The sequence below is a fragment of the Plodia interpunctella genome, chromosome 18 (assembly GCF_027563975.2).
Source record: "Plodia interpunctella isolate USDA-ARS_2022_Savannah chromosome 18, ilPloInte3.2, whole genome shotgun sequence".
In the NCBI taxonomy this organism is placed as follows: Eukaryota; Metazoa; Arthropoda; class Insecta; order Lepidoptera; family Pyralidae; genus Plodia; species Plodia interpunctella.
Genome location: NC_071311.1, coordinates 2,916,298 through 2,929,349, shown reverse-complemented (window position 1 = coordinate 2,929,349; position 13,052 = coordinate 2,916,298). Strand labels below are relative to the sequence as shown.

The 13,052-nt window shown below is 34.7% G+C and overlaps 1 protein-coding gene across 5 annotated transcripts in view; it reads right to left on the bottom strand.

Annotated features, from left to right (window-relative positions):
• Window positions 1-13,052, bottom strand: part of LOC128677843 (zinc finger protein 608-like) — an 87,416-nt gene that overhangs the window by 11,419 nt on the left and 62,945 nt on the right. For 4 of the 5 annotated variants that reach the window (XM_053758989.2, XM_053758987.2, XM_053758985.1 and 1 more), the window contains one exon: window positions 3,553-3,676. In XM_053758989.2, the coding sequence (XP_053614964.1) occupies window positions 3,553-3,676 (124 nt within the window). The remainder of the gene's footprint in view (window positions 1-3,552; window positions 3,677-13,052) is intronic. The other variant, XM_053758988.1, reaches the window with a different exon arrangement.

Below are 13,052 nucleotides of genomic sequence, written 5' to 3'. Positions count from 1 at the left end.
CAGGTTGCTATAACGACCAATCAATCAGCCGACAGATCGGAGGGTTGTATATCATTGCTTATACATATTTATAACATTCCCAATAATAGATAAGTAAAATACAGATTAGATTGGATTTCGACATTGTGCTATCTCGTCATAACTGAAAGTGTAGTTTGGTCATTGATTAATATATACTAAGAATATTTAGGTTTTTTGAAATAAATTACGTAATACTATTTTATCCCCATTTAATTTGTAAAATCATTTACAGCAACTAGGTACATTTAACTATAATGTTCATTATAATACAATATCACAGTTTATAAAAACGAGAAAAAAAATACCAAATAAAAATAATAATCATCCTAAATTATTCTTGTGAAAAGGACGACGAGTAAGAGAGATTATAACAATAATTCTTCCACGCACTGGTGTTGTTCCCACAAATCGTCCATCATTAGGATGGAAATAAAACAGAACAATGTAATAGGAGAGCAGAGAGTGAGAGCACACGTCCCGATGCCATTAGGGCTAGCACACAATGCTCGGGTGCCTCTCGTAATTATTATAAAACACAGTAATAAATCACCATCTGCGCGCTTCTGTTGCCACTTTCCAAATTTATCCGCCCGCTGGCGAGGGGAGGCAATTCACGCCCTTCCTCTCCGAGCTTATTTATTTTCGGCTAATGGCGCCGAGCAGCTTACGGAAATTAAATACTGCGATGTGAGACTTTGACCGCGTTATAATATTACAAGGGCTGATTAATTTGTTTTGATAAATAGGAACAAAATATTTTCTTAATTAAACCGGAATACTTTCGAGCATAATATATTTTACGAATAAGTAAAATATTGATTTGAATTAAAACTTTTAACTTCCTTTTATTGGCATGAAATTAAAATATTATGTGATCCACCAGATGGATGTTAATGGTGAAACTTTTTTCTGAAATGTCAAAGTAAATATGTATTGAGCATCGTCATTCATCACTGTCTTGATAATAATGAAGCAGATGGTAATGTTTTCAGACTTATGGAATCCATTAGTTAAATAATTTTTAACTTATTCAGTCCTATACGGCCTAAACCTGACTCATCCGTTCAAATACGGTCATATTTCGAAGATAGTTCTAAACTTCAATCACCTCGACTTAATAGCTCAGCTCTGGAATTGAAGCCGACATCTGGCGCACACGAGAAAAAATGCCCCTGAGACTGGTTTATGAGCCATGCAGAGACTTTACGCGCTCACAATTAAGAGGCTATCCAGACTCAGTACGGTGCAGTGCATTCCACGCCACTAATTAGCACACATATTTTAAATGTTATTACTTTTACAAAGTTTTGGTTTGTCTCACTTAAACAAATTGACACTCACTTCGAACTAAAGGGTAAAATAAAATCCGGCGATCTTCATTTGTGTGGAAAACCTTTTAAGACCGCTAAGTTTACTTTACCAACAGGTCGGCAGCACGTTGAATGGATGTAAATGAAATCCTCCGAACCTTGTTTGTCTTGGTGTGGGAAACAATGAGCAAGTCTGATTAAAACGATACTCAAACGAAACATCACCGCCCACTGCGCTCAACTGTATATTAGAGTCATTGTATTGCTACCGTTATAAAAATACTAGCAACACAATAGGTACTATTCACGCTGATTTAAAATGTATATATTCATTGCATTCTTGAACGTTCTCAACCATTTGGTAAATCTACTGTTCAATTATTAGTTAGTTGTGAATTTAATAATGAGGATCTGGGTTTCAAATTTTCAATTAATAGTGGAGGTGGTGAAGAGGTGGTCAAATGTAAACAAAGTAAGTGAGTGTGGTGGCGGAGTGGGGCCTTAGCCATTCGGCTGTTGATTACGCGGCCCGAGGTGTAATTAGCACCGCCTAAATGAACCTATTTCAGCATTCTGCTCCTCTGGTATGGCGGTCTCAATCAGACAGTAAACATTTAGCTAGATAGGACTGCTAAGCTCTCTACGTTAATTACTCGGATTAATTGAATTACTCGGCGTCGCCATTTCTGAAGATATTACTTCCCTTGACAACAGACTTGAATTAATTATATATTGTATAGACTTATTGACTCGAGATTCGCTCTTGTGGAAGATTCAGTTGACATGTTGTACGAGTAGTTTCCGTAATTTCCTTGAATTAATAGGTTAAAGGAGATTAATGATAATATTGCTTTATCGATCAAATCAATTACGAAATTATACTAGTAACGAAGTTTTTGCCCATAAACATCAATATTTTATATTTCAACTAAATCATTACAGTTATTTTCGAAAACGCGAGTACCAATTTACATTTTATATCGCTCATTTATTAGTAGAGGAATACTTATTAAAAATCACGTAAGTGTGATTTATTTAAAGTCACATGACAAGAAATCTTAATAAGCCGTTGTGAATTGCTTACAATGCCCGTTAGTCATGTTACAAAGCCTTATAAAACTCATAAATAAACAATTTATTGAAAAACGTTTATAATAAGTTTGCTTGATCGTTAACATGTCGAAGCATTCATTACCAAGCGAACATAAAAGGTGTAAAGGCCTCAGTATTGGAAAGAACAAGGTTATTAAATATGCCACGATGCTATCTCGCTCTACCGCTAATAAGGGCCCAGTTAATTATGCGGGGACTCATTCAGTATACAGTTTTATGTACGGAGTGAATATTTTAACATTTAATCGCGGCTTTTCGGTTATGAGCTATAAATACAAAGAAAAAAGTCGTGGTTATGGCTTATAGCGGCTATAAAGCCGCTATGAAATGTAACGACAAAAAGGACCAAGCGCTTTCAATAATCTCCGAGAGCCAGGTGCTATAAATTAAAGCATTACGGCTCTAGTATACATACATGCTCTCTTACTGTGGCCCGGTTTTACATTACTAGTCTAGCTTCAATGTTATCGTAATTTTAAAATTAATGACGTGAGTATAGTTGTTTTCAAATAAGGTTAACAACACATTAATAACTAACAATATATTTACCTACTTACTGTACAGGGTACGGGTACAGTAAAAAAATTGTCACGTTAACAACTAGGTATATGAATTAGTTTTTATCACTTGTAGTAATCAGAAATATAATTTGACCTCAACTGCTAAACAAACTCGATAAACTTGTTAAGATAATATAGTCAGGTCGATATAAATCAGTTAGATATTGATCAGTCTACTTAGATAATAAAATTATTTCATCGAAAATATGGCGGAGATAGACCTATTTATTGTCTTTCTGTTCATCATTTATTATCTTTCTAAGATTTTATTACTTCAAAAAATCAGTACCGTATTTCTTGATACTCAAATTAATTTATGAAGGAATGGGAAAGAATGCCAAAGTGATGTTTTTCATGATCTCATAAAACTAACTTAAATTTGTTTAAACAAATAAATTAAAATTAATCTTAGATTATTAGAATTTGAAGACACAACTTTAGCATTCACGGAACGCAAAGCGGGTACATGTACTAGGCGTGCATAAGCGTGCAGAAGATGAAATAGCTGCGCTACGGTGCATTGCGTTCGTGCGCTAGTAACAACTCACCACCTTCCGTCTCGTGCCACACGATGCCCTCCAGCGTGACCGATGTACCAGGCTCGCAGGGCCCCAGACAGTCTGGTTCTGTGATCGTCCCAACTGATGTTCCAACACATACTTCTGCTGTCTCCTGTAATGAAAATATTCATTGTTTTAATATCTATCTATATGTGTAAGCAATGCAAAAATCCAAGAATTTTGACTTTATTGCTTACAAACTAAATTAATTTATACAAGAAGAAATGAGACTTTGATGTTACTTGTCAATGGCTATCGAAGGCCCACTTGTCAAAATGAACAAGCAGATTTTTACATCTGTCAAAAATATTGTTGGTTTACATGACAAAATTACACGATGATTAAAATTCAACTTTCATTTAGAGATTTTATATCAATATTAAGCATAATAATATTCCGTAAAAAATAAGAAAAAGCATTTATTTGAACTTTCAACCCACAATTTCAATAATAAATCGTCGGAAGCCGATGTATAAGGTAGTGTGTTATTGCTCGATCCATAGACAAAGTCGGAGCACATGCTAAGTTTATGATCTGATCACGACCAGGCGCGAAGGCTTGCATACAGATTGGCGGAGCACTGGCCCCGAAATAAAGGAAGTTTCCGTGTATGTAACTTCGGTATTTTTCCTGTTTATTTTTGTAACTTTTCCTCTATATACAAATGGGGTTTGAGGTTTGGTTTATATATAATATTGCCTAATAAGTATCTCTAAATAAAAAAGGAAGTTAGAAACGACTATACCTGTATTAAGAATATGTTCACAAGTTAGAAATTTGCATATCGAATGTGTATCCAGCATCGATATGAGCGGCCCTGAAATAAATACTCGTATGTACAAGATTTTGCAATATTTAATACACAATCTATGTCGCACCAACTATTAAAACTACTCATATAAAATGTATTTACCAATTCCGAAAATGTAATTACTTTTTGTCACAATTTGTCGTTGTCGCGCAAACGTAAACCGAAATTTAATTAAACCATCGTCTGTTTGAATGGAAAATATCAATTAAGTTTACAATACGCAATCCTCGATAGATTTATCGAATCCGTTATTCCATTCGATTTGACGCAGTTATATCGATTTCGTATTCAATTAGTAGTCTATTATAAATGAGGAGATTGATCACTATTTAAATATCACAAATTGGTGCTTTGCATCATTTTATACTTTGAACTACAGGGTTGCCATTGCCGAGTCTCTCTCGATTTGCCATAACAGTCAATTCGTCATCAAAAATATATGGTTCAAGTGAGAAGAATTGAATATAAATACGTGGAACTCACAAATCAGTGGCAAGTTGACTGTGGAATGTTGACTAGCTATCCTTTAGCTCTTTATAAAAGTAATAATTTCCCCTATACCAAATGAGAAAATGTCTCTATATATGGCAACCCTGTTTTGTTCGTGTTGTTAAAACGTGCGCCATCGTTTTGCGGTGTTATTACGCCTTAATTACACAAACGAACACACAATAAACGGAATATCGTGAAATCGTGATAATTGATACAAAGCTGGCTGAGCGAAAGCGACCGCAAGCTTTTGTGGAACATTGCGCCAACGCTCAATTTGAGCCGCGGCTCGTGATTGGTCAATAAATTACTGCTTTTAAATTAATTACAACTCCGATAGCGTTTGTGTCCATAATTCATAATGTCACACATATTTGCGGTTGTTGTCGGCTTGTAAAGCGTTTTAATGACTTATTTAATTTGATACATTTAATTTGTTGCTATAGAAAACGCATTAACCTATATCCCTTTGTTAGTGTAATGACAGTTTTTTTTATTTAGACGATTAATTTACGTAAATTCAGACTTGTAAAGGAATTTAATAGTACAAATAATATCGATTCAGTAACACCAGTACTTCTCAAACTTTTATTTAAGGTATCATTGTCAGCCATTAAATATATGACATGGGGGAAAGGTATGATAAATGAAAAACTACTTACTCATACTTTATTCTAAAAATTATATCGTAAACGATTTCCTTCCTCTATGATAAGAATTAAATTCAAAGTCCAGAATGATTCATTCATATCAAAAGTAGCAATTTTTCCCCATTTTGTCTCAAAGAAAAGCCAACAGCGTTCAAGTTTACCAGGATTGCATAAATGCAAAGAACATTTGCGTCGCAGCACGGAACATAATCAAATGAAGCCATTTACATTCAAACCTCGACATGAGAAAAGAACAGCTATATTAAGACCTCTCTCTCACGCACGCGCTTAATGGCATCACAAATTGGAAAGAAGCACTCTCAGGTAGGGAATCCGCGAACTCCCAAGCGGCAGCTACCAAGTATTGGAAAAATAACAAAATTTTATACGAGTCGACAGATATTATTGCCTCCATAATAATCGTATCACGTTCCAGCAACAGGGAAGCAGTACACAATAGCAAGTTGTGAAAGCACCCCTCATCTTAAATGTGAAACTTCTTCCTCTTTTCAAGTGCCATAGAACTTTTACATTTTACTACAAATATCAAAGTGGCTATGACAGCTAAACGATTTAATATATAGTTATTATTAGCACTAACAGACAATTGTCAATATAATGGAAATACGGAAATCTCAAAGCGTGTTAATTACAATACCAAATTTTCGTTTCTCATTAATAGTTACTAATGAGAAATGAAAATTGAAATCAACAGACCGACAGCAAAAGCTGATCGCGTATTAGTGATAACGTTTGTAAATATCCTGTATGAAATCGTTACGATGTAAATAGATATGTATGAAAGCCGTAATCAATAAACCTGATGCGTGTGGCAGAAAATTAAATCGAAAAACCATAATAATTATCAATTGGCGCGCAAATCTGCGCTAAAGATGAAGTCATATGTCTAAGTACATTAAGAGCGATAACAGCAAAACAATCGATTGCTTCATACCCACGCGTCGACTATAAATAAAATTAAACGCTTTATTGTTAGTCGAAAGACAAATGTGCTATCATCTTACGCCCACAGCCGTTCTCGAGCGCTCAAACAAACGCCAAAGACATTTCGTTTATATGGACAGTTTAGCCGCAAACATATTAATATTTCGACACGCCACCATATCGCTATTAAATCCTTTATGGACCCTGGCGCGAACGTTACAAGTTGAGTCTGGAGGAGGCATTGTACTAGCGAGGGTCGGCGAAGTTATGGCGCGGCTCAATGCTCTCTCGCTAGTCGAGTGCAAACAGGAGGGGTCGCCGGCCCAGCTGCCGCTTTATCTCTGCGGAGAACCGGCGGAAAATATGAAAAAACGTTCATGCGCTTCGAATTTACATTTCAATAAAGTTCGCTTGAATGCTCCAACTAAGCGGGCATATCTGCCGCAAACATAAGAGGTGCCGGTGTCGGTGCGGCGAATTGAAACAATAGGAAGTAAATCAATTCACAACGTCAAGAACAAAAGGGCGCGTCGAGAGGGAATGTAATGAGCGCCATGCAGCACGATTAAGACGCCGAAGGGAGTCGTTCTCGGATCTTTCATTGCGGCGGCGCGTCCTCGCAGGAACTAATTTGTAGTCTCTCCGCCGACCCGAGCCGCAAAAGGAAACCGTTTCGTCGAACGGCACCCTCCCACATGCCTAATGACTCGAAACAATGTTTCCCTGACCGACCTGACTCATACGAGCGTCACTTCTAAAGGCCATTAAGATTTACCTAGTGTTCGTGCGGCGAGCCATAACAAATTGCTCGAATTCCGTGAACGTGGCAAATATTTGGCAGCGGGGAGTGCTAGACTTAAAAGCGAGAAACGTTGGATGGTGTGACCGACCGAATTACTATCCAACAACATATCATTAAAATAATTTAGGGAAATTGTACGTTTTAGTGCGCGTGTTTATGAGACGTGGATTCCAGTGGACACGAAGGCAGTAAACGTCTGGATAGTGCCTTCCACAATCTTGTTTAAAAACTTCCTACAGTAATTAGCGCAGTAATTACTATTATCAAACCCTGATATCCAAAAGAATCTGTTTCATCAGACCAATGCATTGCTTTGGTCTAATCTACTTGCTTACAAGTATTTGCATAAAAATAAAGTTTAGAAAGCGTTTGTTGTGAAAATTATTCTTAACAGCATTGTTTGAATTTTAAAAGTACTTGTTAAATAATTACTCCAATTTACATTACATTTTTAATTATCGGTAATATAATTATCATCAATCATGAAACAATACAAAAAGACGACCCACCAACCGAGACTTGATTTATGTTAAAACACTGTTATTAATTTTATTGAATACTGCAAACAACAATACAAATACCGGTTCTTGCAATCGTCTGCATATTTTATCAATTAAAGCAATTTAAAGGTATTGATGAATGCAAATTTCGATTACTAAAATAATTTAAATTTAAAATTCATATTATTGGAATTAATCGTTTTGCAATTTTCTCACAAACAATTAATAATGTAAACATTAGTAGATCAACGCGTGAACACAACTATAATGTTTATATCAACCCACATAGTAATATAACTGTATATCAAAAAGATAACGTACTGAAGTGGATTCGAGGCCCGGGGCAGTAGCTAGTGAATAATAATAAAGCGTGTAACACAATCAACGAAGGGCCGCGCCCGCGACCCTCCTCAACGCTGACACTCTCTAATTAACTTTGTACAATTCGATTTGAGGCGAACGCATCGCATCGCAACTGTTTCAATATTCGTTTATTCGGAGAGCGACCCGGGAGCTGGCAACCCTCGCGTCTCACTTGTCAACGTCAATCTCCATTCTCCACTGTTTGGAAGTGTTGAAATATTTATTGTTTTGAAATTACATTTAAAATATCCTCTTATGTTATGCCCCGGAGTTATGTGTGTATTTTATTTACAAGAAGTTTTGTTTGTCGATGCACCGATTGGTCGTATAACTACTGTATAATGCGTAACTATAGGTTTGAGGAGCACAGATTTTTGAATGTCCTATGGTAATTCTACCAACCACAGCACGTTCACACATAAATTTATATTTCCGTTGCTTAAACTCATCATATATTTATTTGATGGTAATTACTGCACTTAATGATTTCAATGTTTCCGGTTATCACTTCTAATAGTAGTATAGTTTAAGTACGTAAAAATACTACTACATAAATACATAAGTAAAGGGACAATTGATACATTGATTTTATATAAGTTACAGCTTGTTGGTAGGTATGTAGTAAATAATCAATGTTGACAAGACTGTTCTAATTGTTGGACAACCGTTAGTGTATGGTTATCACTGGCAATGTACTTACATCAATAAGTGCTGACCCCGGATTCAACCCACTTGCGATATTTATACCATCTGACATTTAATTAGCTAAGATAACTGTGTTTCTGTTATTCTTTGTCATTTTACATATCTGGGTTCACGTTTAACTAAATTAATTAAGTTTGAACTAGATATGATAAAGATGTACCTATTCATATTTTAAAGGAGCTTCTTTTTGTAATTTATTTTTTATGGCTCTACTATTGGGAAGTTTCACCATTTTTTTTACATTAGTAAATAATAAAGATGAAGATAACAGTCGCAGCTGCATGGTTTGTGTTTGATTGTTTAAGTCCCCTTCACAGATATAATACGCAAAGTACACAAAGAAAAATAATACAACAGCTGAAATAAGAATGACCATTGGACATAATTTCGAAACTGTCACATATTCTTCATCGTTTTGTAAAAGGTATACTGTATTATAAGTATTAAAATATGAACGCTCCCATCTTTGTAATACTATTTAATATTCATTTTGCAGCTTTCAAATCTTGGATGAACATAAAATTACCAAGAGTTGAGCTACAAACTTTGAGATAGATGCCGAGGACTAAAGAGGCTTTTAAGACCAGACTTTTCATTTATTTCATTACAAAAGATAAAAACTAAAGTATTATTGCAGAGAGTTTGCTCGAGGGTTCGCATTGAGTGAAAGAATGCAACTTTGTACTCCTTTGTGAAGCCGGTGAGCCTTTGTAGAATTTTAGCTTTTATTCCGAGAGGCATTAAGAATGTAGTGGCAGTGCTAGGTGTAAATTGCACAATCCTAGTGAGGGTCTAGCTAGAACCTTGGTAAACGCGGGATGCGACACGGAACAGTGTCGGCGAGTCGGCGAATCTAGAACGACATAATCACAGGGCCGTGCTTCAAGTAGGTGAGCCGTGTGATTTTTACTGGAACCAACGGGCAACGGATTTATGTCAGTTTACCACAGTCAATTTGCCACGAAATTATTAAAAAGACGAATACATAGTAAAATTTCTATTTAATTTTGACGGCGAATTCACATTGTGGCAAATCGACTTTAACACAAAACTAATTGTGAAACCCACAATAATAATATCTAAAAGGTATTTCACATGTTCAATTAGACGCTTTATCGTATTTATAATGAGCGTTAAATATTTTTAATTCAGCTCTCGTGTTTCCGCTAGTATAATTGTAGTTCCACAGTTTTGGCAGCGTGTACCATGTAAATAGTCCATTTCTCTGGCAGTGCTCGCTCCATTTCGGCTTGGTACATTAATTTCGCAGATGGAATTTCTATACCGTTGTAATTGCTATATTCCCGGAGCATAGAAAAAAAAGACAAATTTTAATTTCAGTCATATAAATTAAATGTTGGTTTTAGTAAGTAAAAAGATAAAATGTACATAATATAACAAAAAAGTGCTTCAGTTTTTATTACCATTCAGATTATTTGTGTATTTTTAAAAAAGTTATGTAAACTGCAAACTGTTAATTTTAAAATTAAAGATTAGATGAATTTAGGTACCTACATAATAGTTTAGTACCTAATTAGTGATAAATATAAAATGGCATTTCAAACACATTAATAAAGAGTACTAAATATCTTAGTGACCGAAAAATTTTTTGCCAGCAAAATTAATTTAAAACGGCAAAATAAGAATAAAAAAAATCAAATATTAATTACGCTAAATTAAAGCGATTTGGCAAAGTTTAATGGGCTATTAGTGTCACAGGAAAAAGTCGTAAATTGAGTGCGCTAGCTTATTTTTTATATGAATTTGCAAAACTAAGTGGTCCTACGTTAATTAGGAAATTCTCACGAATTTCAAACATCTGAAGGAAATGTGCGAGATTTATACCGCGCGGGAAATCGCGCGCATTTCTTCGGCTACCATTTTGCTGGCAATACATTAATTACTTTACATAATATCTAATTAGTGTGGAGAACACTGCTTAGATTTAGGCATCGTCACTTGAATAAAGCAAAAAAATATTTTGTTTTGATGATTTATATGAGACACCCTTTTTGTCCGGTGAAAGCAATTTTTTTTTCGTTTATGCTACGACCAGACCTGCGGTTAGCTAAGTATGACCTCATTGTGAATGATCAAAAATTGAGACTTTCATAAAAATTCACAACACAAACAATCGCATTAAGCTAACGATAAAATAATTCGTCTGTTTGTGTTACTCAACCTATTTTAAACACCAGCCAAATAAGTAAAGGTCAATATTTCTAACCAAAATATAGAAACCCATTGTTTGTTTATTCGATTAAAATCAAAATTATACATATCTACACCGCTCTATTTCTAATTATAATATGTGAGTTTATATCGCTGCCTTTCTCGAAATATCTGCATGAAATCCTAATCCTAATACCGTGAGTGGTATGTAGTTAATAAAACAATCTTCTCAAATTAGTCTCTATAACAGTCGAATAAGGTTCATGCAGAACTTAACGTCAAGTAGACTGTACACGCCCATTTGGTTTTCCTGTTTACATTAGTTAATCAAAGGTAAAAAGCAAATAAACGAAACGAAATAAAAAGTATATTCGGGCATAACGTCGTAATTTACGTTCAGAGCCATTTAATTTAAGCCCGTGGGTGGAATAATCTGATTTATATCCGTCCCTCCATTCCCCACTAGCTGTTTGGTGAAAACATTCTGTTAAGTGATTTTTTTCTCGTTTAAATAATGCTTTTGTGGCTTTTAGCCCTTCAGCAGTTTGCTGAGTAATTAAATAGGCAGTAACAATTTTAACTTTCTAGAGTCAGATCAAAGACTTAGGATATTTTCGTTTTATTACAAGTAAAATTAATTTAGTTTATATTCAGTTCTCTTATTAATAAAAAAAGCTATATTAGATTTTATCTCGTTCTGTCAATGTCAAATATTGTAAAGGGCAATAGTGATACATACATAAGCTTAAAGTATGCTTTGACTTTTTATAAATAAGAGGGTACATACTTACAAAACTGGTATGAAAGTACGATATAAAACTCTTTGCATTAAATATGCTTAGAGAGCAAGACAACGGTATATGTTAACTTGAAGTGAGAATTTACATTACATTGCCAATTTCCAATTCCATTGAAACATTGCAAACATAACGGTATTGACAAAACAGGCAACAAAGTTATGTCTCATAAACATTATACATACCTCAATAAACCTAAAACCGAGATAAACAATAGACAAATATGAAAATTGTAGTAGTTTCTATAGTCCGAAGTAAAATCTACAATTCAACACAAGTAAACTCAGATTTTTTGTCTCTATGATTTTACATACATATTATTTCGCAATCCATTTGGGATGACTTGATATTTTTTATGATTTTACAGTAACATAAAAAACAATCTACTTTTTAGGAAATTACTTTCGAGATAAATAATTCGCTTAAGAATGAACAAGTTTGAACTAATATTTGATTTATTTTCAACGAAATTCAATAATAAGTACTGTGAAGAGTGTAGGCCTACAGTCCAAAGTAAATATCCAATACTTAGTGGAAATATAATCCATGTAATGTGAAATAGTCTGTTCCCGACCCTCCCGACGCGCGCGACGTGTTATTTATCCTGCGAACGGTTTTTACGAGCACAATATCGGGCGGTATTCAGTGTGCTATTTTCAAAATCTGTGTCTCAACAAAAACGATGAGATGGACGATTTCATTCGTCTCGCCCGCAGGATTCCGATATAGAAGAAGTGTTAAACGTGTGATTTCGTCTTTATGTACGTGCATACATACCTACTTCTTCTCGATTACCTTGCTATTATACATTTTATTCAAGATATAGATAGTTTAATTAGAATTTTGAGTTTCATTTGCTGTACGTAAACCTCGCTATTTATGTTTGGTCTAATTGTAGACTGATAGAGAATGTATGATATATATGTACAGTCAAGCTGCGCAAAGTAATTGCAAATTCGCCCTTATTATTGCGCTGTGTACCTACATATTTTTTCCCGTAATTTTGTGCAATAAACAGGTTTTCAGTGTGCAAATGATACTAACTGTCGCAATATTTTATCGGTTCATCAACTTCATGTATGTCAAATTTGATCAAAATCCATGAAAAAGTGCCAGACTATCAAATTTATAATTTTATCCTGTTATTCATAAAAGAAGATAAAACATAGTTTAAGCTAAGGATGTTTTGTTTCATTCTGTCATTGCTAAATTGTGTAAAGTGCGACTAAACATACTGTAGTTTAAAGTATACTT